The sequence below is a fragment of the Mus musculus genome, chromosome 3, assembly GCF_000001635.26.
Source record: "Mus musculus strain C57BL/6J chromosome 3, GRCm38.p6 C57BL/6J".
Lineage (NCBI taxonomy): Eukaryota > Metazoa > Chordata > Mammalia > Rodentia > Muridae > Mus > Mus musculus.
In genome coordinates this window covers 104635092-104658795 of record NC_000069.6, presented here as the reverse complement: position 1 = coordinate 104658795, position 23704 = coordinate 104635092, and the positions used below count along the sequence as shown (strand labels likewise).

The 23704-nt window shown below is 42.9% G+C and overlaps 1 protein-coding gene across 1 annotated transcript; it reads right to left on the bottom strand.

The window, feature by feature from the left end:
- Positions 1 to 333: 333 nt before the first annotated feature.
- Slc16a1 (solute carrier family 16 (monocarboxylic acid transporters), member 1) lies at positions 334 to 20132 on the bottom strand. Its single transcript, NM_009196.4, has 5 exons — positions 19968 to 20132; positions 9279 to 9538; positions 7767 to 7910; positions 5209 to 6054; positions 334 to 3348 (listed from the first exon to the last, which is right to left on the bottom strand). Exons 2-5 carry the CDS (start codon positions 9493 to 9495, stop codon positions 3074 to 3076), a joined length of 1482 nt encoding a protein of 493 aa, NP_033222.1. The 5' UTR covers positions 9496 to 9538; positions 19968 to 20132; the 3' UTR covers positions 334 to 3073.
- Between the last annotated feature and the right edge of the window lie 3572 nt (positions 20133 to 23704).

The following is a 23704-nucleotide window of genomic DNA, read 5'->3' as shown; positions in this document are numbered from 1 at the left end:
TTGTTTCATGGTAAACTATGTGGGAGGGTGGAACTTGGGCATTCCTGTTTCCTGATAACATGCAACCAACATTAAGTTTGTCACTCTGAAATTCAATATAAGAGTGTCTGCCTCTAATGCCAGCATTTGGGAGGCAGAGGCAGTTGGATCTTTAGTTCCAGGCCAGTCTTGTCTACACAGTGAGACCTCATCTCAGAAAAGATCTAACACACATGAATGATACCAATAGGCAGGCATGCTAATGTGGAGGAGGTCTTCCCCAGGGAAGAATTCACCAACTGTTATTCAATACCAACTGGCCAGCCCTAAAAACATATACAAGTAATATTATATGGACCAAGAAGATTGTTTTTTATAGATTTAGCAACACATATACACATCTAACAATTATAAAGAGGCCATGAATTTGTATGAGAATAAGGAAAACATGGGAGGGGTTTGAAAGAGAAAAGGGGAAAAATGATTTAATTATAAACTAAAAAAATCAAAATATAATTTTGTACATACTGTTCATCTCAGATGGTGAAGATGTTCTTAATTTTCAGACTTGACTGGACACGTTCCTGATCAGTGTAGTTTAAGTGTACTGATTTGAAACTCATTCAGTAATTTTCCCACTCTGCTATATGTGACAGTTCATGCCCAGCTCACATCTATTACCCAGCAGCCACGGCTATGTGAACTGAAAGGACTTGAGACAAAATCAGCATTCAAAGGAGTGACGGACAAGGCTCAGAGTGCCCACTGCTCCCAGGCCCGCTTTACAGCACAGCTGATAGCCACGATAGAGAATGAGGAAGGGACAGAGAAGGCCTCTGCTAAGTGCCACACAGGCTTCACTAACACTGACCTTATGTAAATCCTATGGACTGTGGCTTTAGCCCAGTGACAGAGCAATTGCTGGACCCAATGTTCCTTTAATGGGAAAAACCTCAAGACTAAGCAGCTAACAAAAAGTTTAATAGCAAGTTCCAGTTTTATTGCAGTTTTGGCTTTTGATTATAAACTAAGAATCCTTTCTGAAGAGTGTTGGTGACCCTGTATCATAAATCCTGGGCTCAACCCTGAGCGCAGACACACCTGCCCAGCAAATGCAGCTTCGCGCGCTCGCACACACACAGAGCTCAAAATTCCACCATCAACAGAGACTTTCATTTTTATAGAAGAGAAAGGTTCACAGAAGTATGACATGGCTTCACAGAAGATAAGAGTCCAAACCAGTTGATGTCTGTGTAAACTTTCAAGGTTTCCTCTCTAAATTCTCACCACATTCTCACCACAACACTTTATATTGCAAGGTGGTTCCCACAGTGTCTTAAGGCTAACAGCATCAGGGGATCTCAGCTCAAGATGCGGTCTTAAAATCCTTCCCTGCTTGTCTTAACTAAAGGAGGAAAATCAACATAAAATGAACCATATGTACGAGTCAAGGTATATAAATGGACGATTCAATATTAGAAAGGTTAAAATAAAATAAAAATTAGTAAGAATGAAGACAAAAATAACATGTCTCACAAATAAACATGCGGAAGAACTGTTTTCTAAAAATAAAATAAATGTTTTATTTGGAAAAAGTCAGCTTCTTACACAAGGTTTTAAATCTATATTCACCCTGTCAATTACAATGGTATTTTAAACACATTGAGTACAATTCAGTGTCATATGTCTTATTTTTTTCTGCCTCTATTCAGAAGACATCAGGTTAAAAAAAAAAAAAACCCAAAACACTGTAGTTCCAATCTGGTCCATCTTTCCTCTTATCCTTACACTGAACCCATTTTTCTACATTTCAGGTGAGTGAAAGGGTCATGAAAGTTAAGGTGTGGAGGTAAGACTATGTCAAATAATCGTAAAGCATGATACAAGTTCTCAGCAAACTTCCTCCCATTTTATCTTTATTGGCTTCCCTGAGGCCAAACTCTAACCCTCGTGGTTTTGCAAATACTGAAAAACAATGTAAAAAAAACAAAAGCACATCCATTCAGTCGGTACTGAATCATCCCACATACAGCTCTAAACTAGTAGTGGTATAAATGGAACTATCAAAAACCAAGAGAAAAGGTTTCAGGGGTCAAGGAGAAGGATTCCAGGGTGCCTGTGGGTTGTGGCTCAGTGGTACAGCATGCACTTAGCATGCTTGTGGCCCTGGGTTCAAACCTAAGAACCAACACCTCAGAGCCCCTCAAACCCACACATACCTAAGATTCTCATACCGTAACTAAGGTTTGGGGAAACCTACACTGAATTCAGCTGCTGCTTGAAATACTGCATACATTAAATCAGACGTGTTAAAGAGTTGTTTTGTAGATGTTAATACTAACCTTTTGCAGTTGATTTCAGTGTCTCTGAATAGGAGCAAAGGTGACAGTTTAGTGATAACACTTCAGCACGAGGCTGTAGTAAGCATTTGAGAAGTGCCCAGCAGGTGACAGGCTGTGGCTGGAACTGCCAAGATGTTCCCAAAATTTTATGTTTCAAATTTCTTAAATATATACCTAGCAGGTGGATATGCCAGGCAACTATAATGCTAGAAAAATACTTTAGTCAGTATTTTATAAACCTGCGACTTTTAACCAATACCTCTATTCATAAATGTTCCAGTAACAATGTCTGACAAAGCATTACAAACAACAACAAAACAAGATTAAGGTTAGTTACCTCAAGCAAGCTAGTTGTTATTTTTCCTTTTAAAATGACATTTAAAACAAATGAATTCAGCAGAATGGTTTTAAAAGTTAAGGCTCTCTAAAGAGTTCTAAAAACTAAAACTTAAGGCACATATTATAATCTTCATGACACTGTTAAAAGCTAAGATTAAAACAAAACAAACAAACAAAAAGAAAATCACTACTTCTTTCCCATATCCTTTGCCAACCACTCCCTACCTAAAGCATAGTATATTTTAAATTCAGGCATTGGTAAGGAGTGAAAAAAAAAATCCCACCAATGAACACCCGGTAGGTTTTCCACACAAATGTCCACTGTCTGCACTGAGCACCACTGGTAGACTAGAGGCCAGCAGGATGGTTTTGGATGTCGTGGGTCACACGCTGCTCTCTCCAGGCTTCACAGGTCAGACAGGGCTCTCCTCCTCTGTGGGGTCCCCGGAGCTGTGCTGCTGCGGCGACTGTGCAGCTTTCATCGTCTCCTTTGGCTTCTCGTCGACATCGGTGCTGGCCTCGTCCTCTTTTCCTTCCCTTTTCTGCTTCTCCTCCGCTTTCTGTTCTTTGGCAAGAAGTCGATAGTTGATGCCCATGCCAATGAAGAGATAGATACCCGCGATGATGAGGATCACGCCACAAGCCCAGTACGTGTATTTGTAGTCTCCATACATGTCATTGAGGCGGCCTAAGATGCAGAAGACAAGGCTATGTGGGTAAGAGCAAGCAAGTGCAAGGATCTACTCAGAAAGATGCAGAGCAACCTTCAGAGCCCACAACCTAAGGACCAAAAATGAACTGCAAGATTTTCTATTTATAGTGTTCCTGATTTTGACTGGCCTTGTATTTTCTATTTTCAAATTGGCAACAATTAACTCTTGGCAAATCTCAATGATAAATGTCAGAGATCACAATCCATTTTCTCACTGCACAAAGGGTAAACTGTAATTCAAAGGAAGTTTGAGTGTCCAAGGCCACACAGATCTACTCCAATCACCAAGGCCAAAGTTCTTTATCAGCACTTCCGGAGAACACTGCTCTGTAGCCAAACAGCACACTCTCAGCACCGAATCTACAATTTATCTCCAGCAGTTACAGAAATTCAAGTACAGCAACAGTAAGTTTCTGCTTCGAGGTCACAGGACTAGTAAGGGAACACAGGGTCTGAGTTGAGGCCTGCACCTGCTACCTTGGTGCGTGCTACAGGAAGCCCCTCTACTGTTTTGACACCAAATGAATTTGGAAAATGGCTCATCACACACATTCTCTCCCAAACGCTTGTGCGGTTTGACAGTAATGATGCCGCTTGACCAATCTGAAAGGAACTCTATATGGCTATTTTACAAACTGACAAGTGCTACAGGGAGAGATCTGGGACCAGAACAAGGGCGTGGAGACGAGTGAAGAAGTGAGGCATGCTGCTCCTTCTGAAGCTGAGGCAGCAGGAAGATGGAAAAGATCCAGGCCGAACAGCCATTGCAAAGCATAGGGTGTGAGCAAGAAAGCAAGGGTTGGATCTTAGGGCAGAGAGCGAGAAGGCAGGGTAGGAAACAGGCTGGATAGACAGATGGGGCCAAGCTCTGTAGAGCCTTGGAGGCCATATTAGGGAACGAGCCACTCCAAAACAGGAGTTGGTAGAAGAGGGGCAGACATGGTAAAGAAAGGGGCAGATTAGAAAGGGTGGGGGTGAAAACTGATATGAACTGGCAGTTCACCAGGGAGAGCTGGAAGGAGTACTATCAAAGCATCTGTAAGTCTGGTGGCATGTGCCTGTAATCGCAGCAGTTGAGGGGAGGACACGGAAGGGTCAGGAGGTCCTGGCAATCTTTGGCTATAAGAATTTTAAGGTAAGTTGGTTAAAATCTTATCTATAAATTAATCACCACAAATATCTAAAAGGAGGTTGGGACATTTGGGAGGATCTTGTTGTGCAGGCCAATGCTGATCTTGAACTCATAATCATCTTGCCTGAGCGTCTAAGTGCTGGAATAACAGGTGTGCGCCATCAGTCCTACATGGGATTTTTAAAAAGTTTAAGCCAGGTGGTGGGGGTGCATGCCTCTAATCTCAGCACTTGGGAGGCAGAAGGATCTTGGCATTTGGGACCAGTTTGGTCTATAGAGTTCTAGGACAGCCAGAGAGCTACACATAAACTTTGCTTTGAAACAAACAAACAAACAAACAAACAAAAAAACCAACACTACCCCCCCTCAAAAAAAACCCTAAAACATTCAAAGAGAAAGTTTAGTAACCCAAGCTCTCAAATTATATAATGACTCATAAACTAAAGTAACTGAACAGAATTATCTATGGAACTGCTACTAAAATAACCCTAAGCTTTGTGAGTCCAAGATGCACAGGGGTTAGGAAGGACGGTGGCTGGTACACTTGATGCCACGGAAGAGGACGTCTTCCGCCTGCCTGACTACTGCTGCAATGTGCACTATTACAAAGCTCAGCTCTCAACTCTGCTTTAAAGGTAGACATGCTTTTCACACCTAGTTTTATAACTGGATCAGAAACAAAAATGTAGGGAGACATACTATACCTAAAAGTGGTGGCCCTAGGAGGACAGGGCAGCATTCCACAATGGTCACCAAGCCCACAGCACTGGAGAACCTCTGGGGTCCAATGAGGTCCATCAATGTTTCAAATAATACAGAGCTGAGCCAACCAAAGGCAAATCCAAAGACTCCGGCGTAGACACAGAACCCAACGTAGGTTGTAGACAAAGGGGCAAGCAAATGGCACACTCCATTTGCAACAACAGAAGCAGCAAAAAAGTACTGGATCCGAGGTCTGATCCACTTGGTGTTGGCTGCAAGTCCCATGGACGGTCTGGCTACCATATCAACAAAAGCCAAAATGGAAAGAAGGAAGGCTGATTTCTCACTGGAAAAATCCTTACTCTTACCATAACTACTAAGAAAGACCAAAGGGGTAAAGAGTCCAAAAAACATGACCACATTTCCAGACAGGTACAGTAAAAAGCCCCTATGGGTAAACAGCGACAAGTCCAGGAATTTGTTAATTGTTTGGAAGACGGACAGCTTTTCTCCTTTGGGACTTCCTCCAATGAGATCTGTATTTGCATCAGATTTTCCAGCTTCCTGTAGAGATTCTTTGGACTTGAGTTTTTCTAGCTTGACTTGCTCAGGCCCTATTGGTCTCATCAGGGATCCAGCTACACAACAATTTAGGAGGAGGCCCCCAAGAATTAGGAAGCTTCCTCTCCAGTCAAAAATATCAAAGAAAGCCTGATTAAGTGGAGCCAGGGTAGAGAGGAACACAGGGCTGCCTGCCATGGCCAGTCCGTTGGCCAGTGGTCGCTTCTTGTAGAAATACTTGCCAATCATAGTCAGAGCTGGGTTCAAGTTGAAAGCAAGCCCAAGACCTAGGGAAAGGAGCAGAGATAGCACACACTGTCATAAACAGAAGTATCTCTTCAATTACTTACTAAGCAAAGACATTAGAGTAAGTGGGGCATGGCTAAGGCATGTATTCCTCTTGCAGTATCCATACTGGGAAGCTTATAGCCACCTTGTAACTCCAGCTCCAGGAAATGTGGTGCTTGTGACCTGGCTAAACCTGTCTCCTGGATCCAGCTATATACTATAAACCCTGTCTTGATACAGTTATGTACAGTTAACCCTTTTCAACTGTATATAATAACCATGCTGAGATTTCTAGAATTGCCTATCTGATCCCAGCTTTCCTCTCTATGTACTGTGTGTCCTTCCTTCATTCCCTCACTGCCCCAATAAGATCAATTCCTGGAGCTGGGCTAGATGTGGCAAACTTTGTTCTGTCTCAAATATTGAATGACATTAATAATCGCCGTTCGTAATATATAGTTAACTGAAGAAAAATGACAAAATACACTCATCCTCTTTGGTCTAAACAAGCAAACAAAAAAAGGTTAGTTTTGTACACTGAAGAAAATGTATGGCAGCCCATACATTTGAACATTATAATATTCAACAGCTCATTTTCCTAACTGGATGACTAAATAAAAACTGAGAAGACCCTTAACCTTCAGAAGTGAAGGATGAAGCATGCACCATATCCTATTAAAATAAAAGCCTATTCCTCATGGGAAAAGGAGGTTAGGGGAGAACAGCCAATGACCACCCTTCCATGAATCACTGCATAAACTTTATCTCACATCCCTAGCTGTCCTGGAATTCATTCTGTAGGCCAGGCTGACTCTGCCTGCCTCTGCTTCCCAAGTGCTGGCATTACATGTGCCACCTGCCCGGCTACCACTGTCTATTCTTAAAATGATGCAATTGTCTCTTAAATTAAATTAGCAATAGCTACATATTACATGGCAGTAGTTTATTCTGTTTAATCTTGCCGGACATGGTGTGTCTTAGTCAGGGTTTCTATTCCTGCACAAACATCATGACCAAGAAGCAAGTTGGGGAGGAAAGGATTTATTCGGCTTACACTCCCATGCTGCTGTTCATCACCAAAGGAAGTCAGGACTGGAACTCAAGCAGGTCTGGGAGCAGGAGCTGATGCAGAGGTCATGGAGGGATGTTCTTTACTGGCTTGCCTCACCTGGCTTGCTCAGCCTGCTTTCTTATAGAACCAAGACTACCAGCCCTGAGATGGTCCCACCCACAAGAGGCCTTTCCCCCTTGATCACTAATTGAGAAAATGCCTTACAGTTGGATCTCATGGAGGCATTTCCTCAACTGAAGCTCCTTTCTCTGTGATAACTCCAGTTGTGTCAAGTTGACACAAAACTAGCCAATACATGGTGCAAGGGCAGGCATAGGCAGATAAATCTGAGTTTGAGGCCAGCCTGGTTTACATAGCAAGTTTCAGCCCAGCCAAGGCTACACAGTTGACCTTGTCTTCTAAATGAAAAAAAAAAACAATTTTATGTGTGTATGGGCATGCCCATGCCATGGTGTGAGAGAGGAAGGCTGCCCCTACCAGATTTGGTTCATCCCTTACACCATGGGGTCAGGGGAAGGCTCAAGCTTCCTTTACCCTCTGAGCCACCTCACTAGTACTCAGTGAGCAGCTCTCTAAAATGACAAGTCAGAATCAAACAGTGACAATAAATAAATATGAAATGAATCAGTAGCCACTCACCTCCAATAACACCAATGCACAAGTAAAGTTCCTGTACTGTGTTACAGAAAGAAGCTGCGATCAAGCCGCAACCAGACAGACAACCACCAGCGATCATTACTGGACGGCTGCCGTATTTATTCACCAAGATACTGCTGATAGGACCTAGGAGAGAACCAAAAATGTAGTAGTACAAATTCCCACATCTATAAAAGAAAGGCTAAATGCGAAGGTAGATCATTTCAACTAGGAAACTAATAAGTCCATCACCATGGTTCACAAGCCTGGCAGCTGCATTTTGTGCCATTGTATGAGGCACACCTTCAAACTCTAACAAACATTTTCTGCTGGTTACAAAATGAAGTATTAAACTCATTTATTTGGAAATTTAAAAAATTGAATTTCACACTTTAAAGATATGGACTTGAGGAACAAATGACTGCTTACAGGACACTGGAAGCTGCCAGGTTACAGCGGACACTGGATGACTGGGTTCCATCCTCACATGGTAGGGGAAAAAAATCATGTTAAAATTCAATCCAAAAGCAAGAGTACTAAGTAGCAAGAGGCAAGATCTTTAGGAAATAATTAGGTCAGACAGAGCCTCATGAGTTTATCAAGCATCTTTCTGAAAGAGGGCTGAGGAACGTATCTTTCCTCCTGCCACGTGAGGCAACTAACAACTCAAGGAACAGGCCCTTACCAGAGGCCTAATGAATGAAAGAAAGTAGCTAGTTCCTGATATCACAGGTCACTTGGAAACTTAAGTTTACAGTCTGTATAGGACATTGATAGAATATCTTGTTAGATATCTCACAAGACAACATGGAACACTGCCAACCTGGCTAAACAAAAATACTTTGCCCCAGAATTCCTCAAGTTTTATGGTAGGTTTAACTTTCATGTTTAATTGTGGTTTGACATCTCCAGGTAAAATAAACACGTTTTAAATAAGCAATTTACTTTCTACATAGCCTTCACACCATGCCAAAGAAAACAAAAAGGAAAATAGATACAATTCAAGTTTAAGTGCAGCCAAAATGCCTTTAGAGCCTACAACATCACAGGAACAAGTGAAGATTTTATTCAGCTGGTCTCTTGGGTGTGCACATGCATATGAGGATGCGAGCCAAAGGGGCCGGGGGTGGGGTGGGGTGGGGGGGCTCGCCGGTTGTCCTCACCTCTCTGTGCTTGTGGGACAAGCCTAGTCCTTAAATTACAAATTTTACCTGAGACTTTGAACTATACTAGTTCCAGACACTTGAGTAACTTTTTAAAATCTTGCAACTCAATATTTAAAATGTTTACTTTTCAAGTATCTGGCAGAGAGCAAGAGAAATGAAGTTTGCACTTCATTTCTGCTCCAAAAAGCCACAATGGGATAAGGGCGTAAGAGCTGCCAGTGTTGTCAGAGATGAAAAGCACGCTTAATACAACACTTCAGGAAGTAACACTGAGCAAGAGAGTAAAATGTCCAGACTCTGGCTGCCCAACGTAAGTCAGACGTAAGTCAGAGGAGCGGTGGGTACTCACCTCCAGCATACATGACAGCCAACATTATAGATGATATCCATGATACTTCACTGGTCGTTGCACTGAATATAACTTCTATCTCTTTAAAGAAGACAGTGATGGATTTGGGAAATGCATAGGAGAAGCCAATAGAAATGAAGGCTCCGACTAACACTGCCCACCCCCAGCCTCCATCTGGGGGGGTGTATCCCACTGGCCCTCCAATCGCAGGTGGCATTTTAAGTGTAGATGAATTCCAAGATGCAGCGCAAATCTAGTATCTGAAGGATATGAAGTAGAAAAAACTTATGTCAGCAACAAAACAACCTCCACAAATCCCTTTTCTGCACTAAAGGCCTTTCAACAAACAGAATGAGGAAGTATCTTGTTGGGTTTTGTTTCAGTCAAGGGAAGGATACATAGTGAGACCCTATCTTCAAAGTGGGGGGGGCAAGGGGAGCAACAAACCTCTCACCCTACAACTCCAATGGACTGATACTCTTACTCTTATGTTTTGGTTTCCAATCTTTTGTTTCTTTGTAGTTTATTTTATGTGATTTTTTAAAAAAATGGTTCTCTTGTTATCAGTGTTGGGTGACACTTTGTGGAAAATAAACACCACGTACTGTAAAGTGGCCAGTTTTCACAACCAAGCAAAACAAATTTCTGTCAATAAATTACATGTCAATTGTGATAACCATCTCAATTCTAACTAGGAAATCAGCAAAGCAGGAGTTTTGACTGGCCGTATGGGAGAAGGTCTTTTTTTTTAAAGGTCCAAGATCTTTTTTAAAAATTGGTTGCCTTAAGAGAGGACCACATGCTGCCCAGGCTGACTTCAAACTTCTGTGTTTGAGGCTGGCCTCGAACTCCTGGTTCTGCTTCTAGCTTCTAAGTGCTGGAATTATAGGGATTTTAAAAAACATACCCAGTTTTGTTATCAGTGTACCACATACTGAGTGTCACTAACATTTGCTCAGATTGCACCCCCATTCTCGTGTCAGTCAGTCTGCCCCTTCTTCCCAATCTCCATTCCACCTCCATGTCTTATGTACATGTGTACATTGTCTAAGAGAGAAGACATGAGAGCTGCTTTTTCTTCCTTCTCTCACTCCAGAAACCTCTCTGATTTCTGACAAAGGGTTCTCCCTAGATCTATGTAGTTACAAATTCTTCCTTCCTTTGGGGACCCAGCTTTTCATTGCAAGAGACAGTGAACCCCAGCACAATACAGGATGAGTAAAGTTACACTTCTTCTGTAATAGGGGTAGGTCGACAAAGACCTCAGGTACCCAGGTTCTTAGAAAATATGGCTTTTTATCATATTTAGTTCTATCTAAATATTAAGGATCTGGATTGATTTTTTACAAACATAGCCTGGGGGTGGGGTATGGGGATCTGTTGTAGGAAATTTCATTCAGGCCAGATAAAAACATCTTTACAAGCCAAGGTTTCTTAAAAATTGTACCTGATTGAATAAAAAAAAGCTACTTAACATAGGTGTGCTGGTAGATTTAAATCTGCGAGGTTCAAGTGCTCCAGGCACCCATCCTCTCTCTCCTTTATCTGAGCATAAAGCCACTGCTTTACGTTTTTCAAGGAACTACTAAAAAGATCTCAGGAGTATTTACATACACGAAAAACACCTACACGCAGGCAGCAGCGCTGTCTAACACATCAAGCCCTGACTAGAACAGCAATACGTGCTGGACGTGATTAAACTTTGTGCTTAGCTGCCAGCTATGGTTTGTCCCAATTAAAAGGCAGCTCTAATTTTCAGTCACGAAGACTTGCCTCATCAAGTTAATAAAAGCTTTTCTACAGAATCTAGATTTTCAACTTTTAAGTAGCTTTAGGAAGATTCACAAGTAAATCAATGTCAAAATAGGTTTTTTGGGGGGTAGGGGTGGGAGGAGGCAGAACAGCAAACATTTAAAAATTCCATAAACAGATTCAATACAGTTCTACCATCACCTGACAAATAATTGTTACAATTAACATAAAATTCTGATTAAAAGTCTCCATTTATACCAGCATTTCTTCTTACACAGAAGGCCTTATCCCAAAAGAAAATTATTGGACTAGAACCTTTGCTTGTAGTTCAGTAAAAGGGAACACTATAAACCTTACATGTTAAAGTCCCGAGGCTGAATGATAGAACAAAAGTCTTTAAGATTTTAATCTTATAGTGTGCAGCAGCCCCGCAGTTTAAACGTTACTGCCTTAAAGTAACAGGAGGGTAAAAAATAAGTGACTGAATGGTAAGATGTGCCTTCTAAAGGCTAAGCATAGTGTGGCATACCTGCCCCGGGTGGAGAGCAGAGGCAGGAGGATCTTCTGCATTCTGAGACCAGTTTGGTCTACAGAGTATTTCCCAAACACCCAGATCTACATGAGACTCTATCCCCCAAACCCAACACACACACAAATTACACCAGTGGTTAGAGACATAGCTCAGTAGTTAAAAACACATGCTATTCTTGCAAAGGACCTCAGTTCAGTTGCCAACACCCACTTTGGGTGGTTCATAAGCACCAGGCTATCCAGCTCTGAGGACACCCACCATCACATGCACATTCTCCCACACAAACACAGGGGTTGGGGGGCGGGGGAGGGGGAAGAATACATTATACTATCAAGCCAATGTTGTACTCCAGCCCCCATTCCCTGGATTCTCTCCAGAAGTTACAAAAGCCCTAGGAAACTATTAATTTCCCTGTACTCTCATACTACTTCCTAAAGAGAAGAGGCAGGAGAACAGCAAGCATGCTGTGAGTGTAAAAGATATAGAATGTATCTAAAGCTCAATGTACATTACTAAGCATAAACTAGTTTCTGGCTTCAAATTCAGACACTCAGATCCCTAAGACTGATTGATTTTATTAACATGGTAACCTCCTGTTTAACTGTTCTGATCTAGCTTCTTGTACAAAGTGGCCCCAGAGAGAGAGAGAGAGAGAGAGAGAGAGAGAGAGAGAGAGAGAGAGAGAAGAGAGAGAGACAGAATGAGAATGAATGAATTAAGCTGGAAGTGTATCTCATTAGCAGAATGCACAGGGCCTTGGGTTTAATCCCAAGCAGTTACTGCCCCTAACCCCCAACCAAAAAAAAAAAAAAAAAAACCCGGGGTGTGGGGAGGAACATCTATGAAAAGTAGACGACTCCTGGACCGGAGTAACAAAACACTCATCAATCACAATTAGATAATCTTAATCATACTGCATAAAGAAACACCACACAAAATGTAAGCGTGCCTCTACAAACTTCTACTTGCTTCTGCCTACTGAGTAGCAGGACTGAAACCATGCACTACCATGCCCAGCTGACACTGTTTTAGGACTCTACACAGCTTGGTGGGCAAAGGTACTTCTCCAGGCAAGTCTGGCCATCTCAGTTTGACTCCTGGAATCTTCAACAAGTTGACTCCAAAGGTGTCCTCTCTTCCACATGAATGGCACAGCATATATGTCTGCATATATACATCATGCACACAGTCATACAGTAATTTAGGCCTAAATAAGAAAAGACAATTCTGTCATTTGTACATGGATGGACCTCAAGGACACTTGCTGAATAAAATAAACCAGCTCCAGAAAAAGAAATACTGTATTTTTATGTGTCAGTTCAAGTGTGATACTGCTCTACATTGTGTTTCTTTTTTCTTTTTTTTTTCTTTTTTGTAAAAGACTTATTGCTAAATACACTGAACACTAACTAGGCAAGCACTCACCAACTGAACTGAACTACATCATGCCCAGCCTTTAAACAGCCTTCCTAATTACTGATGATATAAACCTCACACTATGTTGTCATTAAAATAATTACTGGGTTTTTTATTAGAAATATACAATTTCCAAATGAGTACCTGATTTCCCTCAAATTAGAGTAATTATTAAACCACTTGCTTCCCTTCTACTCAACTAAGGTTTCTAAGTGACAGAGAGCTAAGAGTAAGTACTATAATATAATCAGAAGAGGCTGAAGGAAGGATGTGTGCTTCTAATCGGCAAGAATTTCAAGGCTGACGTTCAATGACCTCTTTAGAGGTTCTTCCAACTGTATAGTTCAATGAATGTGAAGTATATTTGCTGATGTGAACTGAACCTACTGGAAACAGGGCCAGAAAGCCCAAGTCAAATTAAGACACCCATTTAATTGGTGGCACCTCACTTTCTAATTGAAAAATATTCTGTTTGAATTTGTGACTTAACCTGTGACGTTATGATTACATAATCCTATGACACGATCTCTCTGCTGTGTGTCTTTATAGGTCTGGCTAGCCTCACTCTCACAGGGAACAGGAGTAACGCTCGCTTCCCCTAAGGGGTGTCAGATTCTTGGGGCACTTTGGCAATACCTGTGGAACTCATCAGAATACACTTTTAAACTGGGTATGGCAGGGCACACCTGTAATCCCAGTCTCTGGAGGCTAGAGAAGGAGGAGGAATTGTAATCCTCATAGTGAGTTCAAGACCAGTCTAGGCTACAAAGTGAGCCCCATCCTTAAAAAAAAAAAAAAAAAAAAAAACCAAAACCAACAAAAAAAACAAGAGTAAATGTATATATGCATAAGAAAAATCAAAATTATATCTGTCAAAACATTTTTAATTGGACATTGTTAAGTGCTAGTGGTGATTTTGAAATGGTGCCAATTTCAATCTGTGTCTAACAGCTAATAAAGTCTGAGATTTACTAGTTTCAAAGTTGCAGGCACTAACACAACAAGCCTACACCCGTAGCTGTGATTCCAACAAATTTACAAACTCTACTGAACTCCACACACCTTAGAGATTAATCCTGCACACTGGTAAGTTTAAAATCTCTGATAAGGTGAAAAAATAAATAAAAAGCCCTTCCTATATGAAAATAAAAGAGAAAACTAAGTAAAAACATTGCTTTGGTTCTCAAACCCCAGTAACTGGGCTGGCAAGATGACTCGGCAAGTAATGCACTTGCCACTGTGCCTGACAACCAGTTTGATCCCAGGGACCCACATGGTGAGAATCAACTCTTGCAAGGTGTCCTCTTTGCTCCACAGGAATCCAAAAAGAAAACCTAGCTGGATGGTGGTGGTTGGTAGGCAGAGGCAGGCTGACCTCAGATTTTGAGGCTAGCCTGGTCTATAGAGTGAGTTTCAGGATAGCCAAAGCAACAAGAAGAATCCTTTTTTAAAAATTTTTTTTTAAAAAAAGAAAGACCTTTACTCTCCAAGATAGTTTACAAACAACAGTGTGATTTTCTTCAATTTTTAAAATGTATTCAAAGAGAAAGACTGTCCCTGTGTAAAGGTGTGTGTGGACAGCACTCCTGTGGAGGTCAGAGGAAAACTATCCTGAGTTGGGTTCTCTCCTGCCACCTTGTGGACCCAGGAGTATAATGCAAGCGGTCAGGCCTGCAAAGAACTACCTCTACCAACCGACTAAAGGTTCCATTCATTCTATTATGTACTGGGTTCTATCCTGTTATGATTTGAAAGCAGAATGTTCCTCACAGGTTCATATATCTGAACACTAAGTCACTAGCTGGTGGCAGTGTTTGGGGAAGTTGAGGACCTTTAGGAGATAAGACCTAGCTAGGAGTGTGTCCTAGAGGCAGGTGTGGAGGGCTATAGCATAGCTCTGCTTCCTGATTGGCCAGATGTGAGCAAGCAGCCTTATGCTGCTGCCTGTTTCCTGCTGCCATGCCTTCCTCACTCTCATGTGATACTCAAACCCTGGGCTGAAAGAAAGCCTGACTCCCTCAAGTTGCTTCTTGGAGGTATCTTGGTCACAACTATGAGGAAAGTAACCAATACACATCTCCAATATTCCAAACCCACAAACGAACACCACCAACCACCAGAGGCAAAACCGAAGCATGGAAAAGATTTGCTTTTCAACCAATGATCAGTTATGCAACTTACAATACCAGAACATTTTAAAGTTCTTTTCTCTACAAAGGCTAATTCTGTCAAATCAAATTGAACAATATTATGGGCTGTAATTAGCAACAGGGTAGTAGTGTGACAATAAACAGGACTGGGTCCTGTTCACTATTTATGGTCAATGATATCCTTCAAAGGCCGAGCCTTCATTACTTGGTGAAGTGAGCTAGCTCATTCTGTGACTGTGAGTGTTGAGCTTTGAAACTCCTTTTTGTATGATACCAGGGCTCACTCTTACAGTAGATCCCTTACAGTAGGTTATCTACTGTAAGATCTATGACCTGTCACCACTCCACCAAAAGAAAAAAAAATTAAAGCAGAGGGAAGAAAATGCCACGTGGTTAAGACAAATTAAAGAACACACAGAATTTAAAAGATTGTAATTATGTAGGCCTGGTTGTCCTTGAACTCGGTATGAAGAACATGCTGGCCTCAAACTCACAGATCTACCGGCCCCCACCTCTTGAGTGGTTTTGATTAGGGAGATGACCAGAAACTGTTAGAGCGGTGTAGAAGGAAGATGATACAATCACAGAAGTCAAAGGCTGTAGCTTAGTCAGAATACTTGCCTAGCACATATGGTGGCTCTAGGTTTGTCCTTAGGAGCACACAAACCAGGTATGGTGACTTAGACAATCTTTCAGATACATAGGTTATTTGGATCCAGCTTAGGCCACATGAGATTCTCTCTGACAACAATAATAATACCACTGAATTAATCACAAAACAATCTAAACTGGGTAACACTAATAGTAATGGAAGAGAGTCAGAGAGGCAAAGATGATGTGGAAGCTACCTGTGCGTAGGAGAAGTAGGTCTACCAGGGGAAGTACTAAGACGATGTAAGAGTATTTAAGCATGGCTACCTGGAAGAACAGTGGAATCACAAGATTAGGGTTCCAGGGTGAAGAAGTAGAAAACAGAATAAGTATTAGATTAAACTTAAATGCCTCAGAGGTAACTGGAAAAGGTAGATCAAGGCTCCACTGCTTAAAAACACCCCTCCCCCCCCCAAGAACTTGAAGGGCATCTGATGACCTGAGTTCAATCCTTGGAACTCATATAAGAGTTCATATATCATATTAAATAAAAATAGGATTACAGTTGGCACGGTGGCTCATGCCTGTGGTCTTACTAACACTTGGAAAGTGGAGACAGGAGGATCATGAGTTCAAACCAAGCCATTCTGGTCCACGGCAAGTGTGAGGCCAGCCTAGGCTATCTGAGAGGGTCTCAGATGCAAACATGCACATAGAAAGCTGGTAAAAAACTAAAGTGCAATCAAATTACTGCCTTTTCAAACCAAGAGTAGGTTGTGAATACAGCAGAAAGAAAACCATCACATGTCTTCAAGTAGAAATAGCAAACATGAAAGATACTCGATCTCCCCTCCTAAACCTTTTCTCAGAGATAAAAACCTGACTGCAGTGCTTGGTCTTCAAGTGAGCTTCCAATGTGAGGAAACACAAAGGGCAGGAGATATACTAATTAGAACATGTTAAAACTATGCCAGGAGGACCAACTCAGAATCCCAAGCACAGAAGACAAGAAGGAAGAGGAAGAAAAAGGGCCTATCTCTTCCAAATAAATTAGACGAGAAACCTATAGATTTCAGACAAACATATGACCTTGTTTGTATCCTTGATCAAGAGAACCAATTACTAAAAAACCTAAACTAATACATAGATATATATATAACTTGGGAAAATCTGAATACGGACAGATATCTGGTGATGTTAATTTTTAAAAGCAGGACAATGTGACTCCTATCTTTCAGATAGCTATGGATATAACTAAGTTAGTAAAGTTATTATTCTTTCATCTAGGATTTGCTTCACAAGGAAAGTAGGAAGGGATAGCGATGACACAGGAGTGACTCAACCGCCTGCTAATTAGCATTTTCCATACTTAAAGTAGAGAAGGTAAAGAGGAAACAAAATAATTTCAGTTTCACCAATGAAAACAGACAAGAGGGCAGAAATGGCTTTGAATTTAATCTATGAGTTTTATACATTGGGCAGTTCTGGTGTAGTCACAGTACCTCAGGATTCCCATTGGTTAAAATGAAGATAAAAAAATTTATATTTGCTCCAGCTAGCAACTTGAACCACATTCTTAACTTCACCCGTTTCTTATCTCCAACACCTAACTAGTCCCCTACCCAAAACCTGCTTCCTTCCTTTTCTCAAGGATTCCCCTAGGTATTCATTCACATATGGTCCCACTCTAAAACCCCTCTAACCAGCTATCCCCAGAATGATACTAAAATGCAAATCTGCCCAGCCACACTAAGTTCTTTTAACTGTTCAGTCTCTTCCTGTGGCCTTACAATGACTGAAGGCACTCCACTGGCTGACATTTCTAGTCCCTCTTATTATTTTTGACCTTTCTATGTTTTAGTTTTTGATGAAATTCTTTCAGCTTCAAAAATGCCCTTTCAACCTATCACCACCTATGCCAAACTAGCTCCCACCCCTTTATCAAACTGCAGATTAAGTAGTATTTCCTCAGAGATGCAGGCATATCTAGTGTTTCCTTAAATTGAGCATTTTCTCACACCTATACAAAACAGTGTTTGTTCCCATGGTAACCTTACTTTCCCCTAAACTGTTTGCTAAGAGTACTCAACTACCTCTGCTTTCCAGCTAGACTACAAACCAAGGGTAAATACTAGAATCTTCTTTTCTGCTGAATCTTAACTTCTCTATCCACAATTTTCAGTTTTGTGTTCAAGTTCCATATTCCTAGTCCATATTCCCTAGTATGGGAAATAAAAAAAGTCAAGTAGGCATTATACGGGGACCCAGACCTTGCATGAAATGCATAATAGGAAGTTCCTGAGGCACAGTGGGAATGAAAGTTTCAAGAAGTTGGGAAAATACTAATCTAACACTATTTTTTGTCAGAGTTTATAGGTATCCAAGTTTACACCACCTTATCCCCCACCCTGCCCCCCTTAATCTGTTTAGGATTATGTAAATCGTACAGCTAAAGCTTTAAAACTCTCAAAATGCTCCTCAAACTAAGAACTTTCATATTTAACAAGGTCACAATCTGATAAACCAACAGCATCTACTTAAACCCACAATGAAATGACTGAAATACACTTAATTAAACATTTATTCTAGGACTGGGCATGGTAGCAGACGCTTTTAATTCCAGCACTGGGGAAGCAGAAGCAGATCTCTTCTGCGCTCAAGGCCAACCTGGTCAACAGAGTTCCAGGACAGCCAGGGATACACAGAGAAGCTCTGTGTCGACCCCCCCCCCCCATCTAAAGTCTTGAATTATTGGTCATTTCTTATGATACTTGGAAAGCAAAGTTGTAAAATTTAGTCATTTTTACTTTTTTTTTTTTTTTTTTGAGAAGGGTCTCACTATGTAAAGCCTATACCTCCTGCCTGTACACCTTGGATTTAATTTCCGAAAGGTTAAGGCGATGGACTGACCACTTCCTTCTCCTTTTTTCCTCTCTCTCTCTCTCTCTCTCTCTCTCTCTCTCTCTCTCACACACACACACACACACACACACATACACATCCCCGAAGACTTGGACTTAGAAGCACCATTTACCACTTAATTAAAATAAATGAATGATGAATAAATAAATTCAAGAGTCTCTTATTCAGCTGAGAAAAACAAGCAAAACACGAGAACAAAAACCCACCCTGCTTGATTTAATTCCCATCCACCCTTTCCCAAACTCTCGTACAATTACTAATCTCACACATCAGCATATACTCATTTAAAACCAAAGTAATTTTTTTTCAATGCCGACGATCAAACTTTGGAGCCTCAGGCATGGTAGGCCAGGCAGGTAGGTACTCATGCCACTGAGCAACACACCCCGAGCCTAAGCGGAATGACGCCTTAAGATTTCAAAATTAGTTATGGGTAAAAAAAAACAAAAGTAGTTTGTCACTGTGTAACTACTAGCAGTAGCCCGCCAGTTTATAATGAGCCACTGGAAAACGGGAAAAGACTGAAGTAGTAACACGTGCGTTTCCTGGTTGAGTGATCAGACGCTAGTTTTCGTAACTGCTGGTTGCACCAAAAACGCCATCATAAAGAAAAGCTAAAATGTACTCGGCAAAGGGATGTACTTGGCCCAGAAAGTGTGCTCTGACCAAATATAAGGACGTTTAAATCTGCTCCACAGGGATGCCTTGGGACCCCGTGCCCGCGGCAGACGCGCCGAAGCCACAGGTTGGACCATAAAGAGCCCCTTCCTCAAAGTTCACTCGAACCCCGTAGTCTTGTACCGGCGGTCCGCAATGCAGCTCCTCACATTCCTCACACCACTCTAGCAAGTCACCTGGTGGGACACCGATTGGCAGACCGGGGAGGCTGGGCGGGTATGCCACGAGTCCTAAGTAACTCCCGCCCCAGCAGAAGGCGGCAGGAGTGCACCACGTGAAGCGGCCTCAGGTCGTCCCTCTTCCCGACCTAAGCATCTCTCCAGGCGCCTAGAGTAGGCAGCGCTGGAAGCGTCTCCCCCAAGGTCACCGGGCACCATGACCCGACTCCCGCAGCCCGGCGGCCGCCACCTGACCACGGGCCCGCAGCTCGGCCGGGAGAGACGCTGTGCCCAGCGCCTCAAGGTCCCCTTCACCCACGCCACGTTCCGGGCCACGCGGCTCCGCGCGCCCAGGATGCCGCGTCGCTCGCCCCGACCCTTGCCCCAGGGAGGAAAGTCCCCGCGTGCCCGCGGGGCTCCGCGACCCCACCGGGGCACCAAGGGCACCGCGGATTCCGTGCCGCGCGCTGCCCGCTCAGCCCGGACTAACCGTTATGTGTGTCTCGCGGCGCCCGGAGTATGCGTGACGCGGCGGCGCGGGCCGCAGTTCCTCGGAGCCGGGGGGGTCCCGCTCGTGTCCCCTGCCCGCCGCCGGGCTCCTTGGCTGCTGCACCTACACGACCGACCAGTCACGTCGCAGCTCGCCACTTTGTCTGGCGGGGCAGGCGCGGCTGCCTTATAACCCGCGGGGGCCGGAGCATGCGCACAGGGGGTGGAGTCGGCCTTCCCGGCCGCCGCCCCCTCCCTGCCATACATACTCCCAGCTCGGCATCTCGCGCCTCCACACGCTGCGGGCTGCGCGTGCCCGCTCGCTCGCTCGGGCGCGCGCGCCGGCGCCCCCCTTCCCGCCACGTGACCCGGCGCCGCGGCCCGGAGACCCCGCACATCCTTATCAGCGCTCTGAGGGGGTAGCTTCTTTTGGCGCGTGCCGGGGACGCCATCGTGGGCCTCACCCCTCAGGCTCTGGAGGAGAAAAGGGGAAAAAAAAACTGCCCTGAGGGCGGACCCTGAGGTGCAGAGGGCGAAGGCGATGGACCGTCGGAGTCCGGGGACTGAACAGCATTTTGAATGGACGGACACTGGTAGACTCCGATGTGGGCCTGGAACCCGGGCTCGGGGACCCTGGGAAGTTGCTGGAACCCTCCGGGCCTGTTTCCTTGCGCTACATCAGCCACTATGGAGGCGTTAGGAAGTTTAATGTGCGATTTTACGCAAGTATCTCGTCACAGAGCCTGACCTGTGGCATTTGATGAACGCTTAGTTTAAGGACAAGCCGGTCAGGAGAAACTGGCCCCGGGGCAGAGAGTGTGTACGTTGGAAACGCTGATATGAGCATGCTCTTAGGCCAGAAGTTTATGAACACTGGATTTGGGGGACGGGTCGGGATTATGGCTAGTGGGATTAGGACAGTTGCATGCTAAGTAAGCACTGTACCAGAATTATCTTGTATGATCTTCACAACCGTATTAGGTGCCAAGAAGATCTTGTAACTAAGGAACCCCGGGCTTCACGAGGTTAACTGGCAGAAGTCACCAGGCTAGGAAGTCGCCAACATTTAAAGTCAAAGCCACAGAGCCTGGTGTCACAAGAGCCATTTTCGGTTCTTCACCAAGCCCAGATTCCAAAGTGTCTTGAAGTGGTAAACTAGTGAGTACTCTTGATGGCCAGGACCCTTGATATTTTTATTATTACGAGATGGGTATTTGGTTGGTTGTTTTTGATTTCTTGTTTTTTTTTTTTTTTTTTTTTTTTTTTTTTGAGATAGCCTCGTGTGTGTGTATAGCTCCACCTGGCCTGGAACTCATCATGTAGATCAGGCTGGCTTCGAACTAAGAGAGCAAACATGAAAAAAAAAAAAAAATCAACCCGCCTCTGTCTCCCTACCGCTAAGATTATTTGTTTAATTTTGTGTTTTGAGACATGGCCTTATTATGTATTCTCTTGGCTGGCCTGAAACTTGTAACGTTGATTAGACTGGCCTCAAACTCAAGAGATCCGCCTGGTTTTGCTTCAGTGCTGCTATTAAAGGCATGTGCTCCATCACACCCAGTGAGAATATTTTTTAAAGTCAGGCCTTCTGGCTTCCAAGGCTCTTACTGCATACCAAGATCCTGCCCTCCCCGCCATTTGCTCTTCGACCTCTCCCTACCTACACTGGTTTTCCTAATCCTCCGAAATAGGCCCTCTACTTAGTTTTGTGGATGAAGAACCAGAGATTGAAAAGAGGCCCTGTGTGCCCCAGCACTCAGGAGGCAGAGGCAGGCAGATTTCTGAGTTCGAGGCCAGCCTGGTCTGCAAAGTGAGTTCCAGGACAGCCAGGGCTATACAGAGAAACCCTGTCTCGAAAAACAAAACAAAAAACCAAAGAGGCCCTGTGTGCCTTCAGCTCCCCTCTGCCTCCTTTCAGTATGAAGAGTTCATACTAGGAACTCTTAGTAGGATCCAGTTTGAAATCCACCAAGTGCTGCTTATGAGCAATATTTTGTCTTTTACATCTGATAAATACATAGAAGGGAAAAGCTCTTCAGGTCTTTAGGGTGGTTGGAACTTAAAACAGTAGTGGTTTAGGGTTGTTAGGATAAGACATTCAGTGGTACAACATTTAGCTTGCAGGAGTCTGGCCCCTGTTTAGACCTTCAGCACCACAAAAAACGGAAGTGGGGGTACTCGAAGTGTTATTGTGGTAACTGTTCAGGGAGATGGTTTGAAAAGGTGAACTAGAGAGGTGGGAAGTTTCTGGATGGTTTTGTTTGTTGACCTCAAAACCTTACCTGTCTGTGTATGTGAAATGCTCATAAACTTGTGACACTCTCTCCCTCCCCACACTAAGATGGCAGGAATGAGCCTGATTTCAGGGTAGGCAGTACAGGATGGAGTGGGAAACTGATACATTCACAATAGAAATCTGGGAGCCAGGTCTCCAGAGTTCCATCTTTGATACTTGACAACTTATATTGTGCCCTTAGGCAAGTTAAGCCTCATTCTCCACTCTGTGCAAGAAAGGTAAGATCTAGTTCCTGGCCTACCTTATAGGATTGCTATGGTAATACAGTTATACAATTAAGATTTACTTCAGGGCTGGTGAGATGGCTCAGTGGTTAAGAGCACTGACTGCTCTTCCAGAGGTACTGAGTTCAATTCCCAGAAACCACATGGTGGCTCACAACCATCTGTAATGGGATCCGATGCCCTCTTCTGGTGTGTCTGAAGACAGCTATAGTGTACTCATATATACATAAAATAAATAAAAATAAACCTTTTAAAATTTTTAAAAAATTAAAATAAAAATTTAAAAAGATTTACTTTAGACCCCATCCCCCACCCCAGCGCTTTGGTAAGTGCTCTGCTACTCAGCTGTAGCTTCAGACCATTTTGTTCTTATTTCACTTAGGTTTTATTCATGTAAGAAACACTTTTAGGCAGTGAGATCTCTGTGAGTTCAAGGCCAGCCTGGCTTACAGTGCAAGTTCCAGGATAGCCAAGGCCATACAGAGAAACCCTGTCTCCAAAAACCAAACCAAAACAAAACAAAAAACCAAAGAGGCCCTGTGTTCTGTCCGCTCCCCTCTGCCTCCTTTCAGTATGAAGAGTTCAGCATGTTAGTAGGATCCAGTTTGAAATCCACCAAGTGCTGCTTATGAGCAATATTTTGCCTTTTACATCTGAAAAGTAAACACCAAAAGAGTAAGAAAGAAGAGAGACTAATGGAGGAGGAATATGGTCAAAAGCGCATTTATATGACAGCATGAGAGAATAAATAGAAAAATTTCTAACATAAAACTTAATCTAAAACCCTAAAGGGTACCCATTAGCACCTACTTCCAAGGCACTGAGCAGGATTATATTATTGCTATATGTTATGTTGTAATTTTGTTTTTAGAAAGAGCTATTAACGTTTTTTGAAGACTCAGACCCTACACAACCTGGCTTGGGGCAGATAGGGACTTAATGTTGTGAGTTGAGTATAATTGGAATCAGAGGACCTAGCCCCATAATTGCTATTTGGGCCAGTAATTAATTGAACTTTGGCTTTAAGTCCTTCCTCAAAGTACGTTAAAGGTAGTACTGAGAAGCCTGAGCTATTGTGATAATCAATGAGGTAGTATTTGTAAAAGTGGTTAGTGATTCTTTGAAAGGCCTCCATAATTTTTATAAATTAATACTTTATTTTTTAGTTATAATTATTTAGTGTGTGTGAAGAAACTACTTTAGGTAATCAGTCCTCTC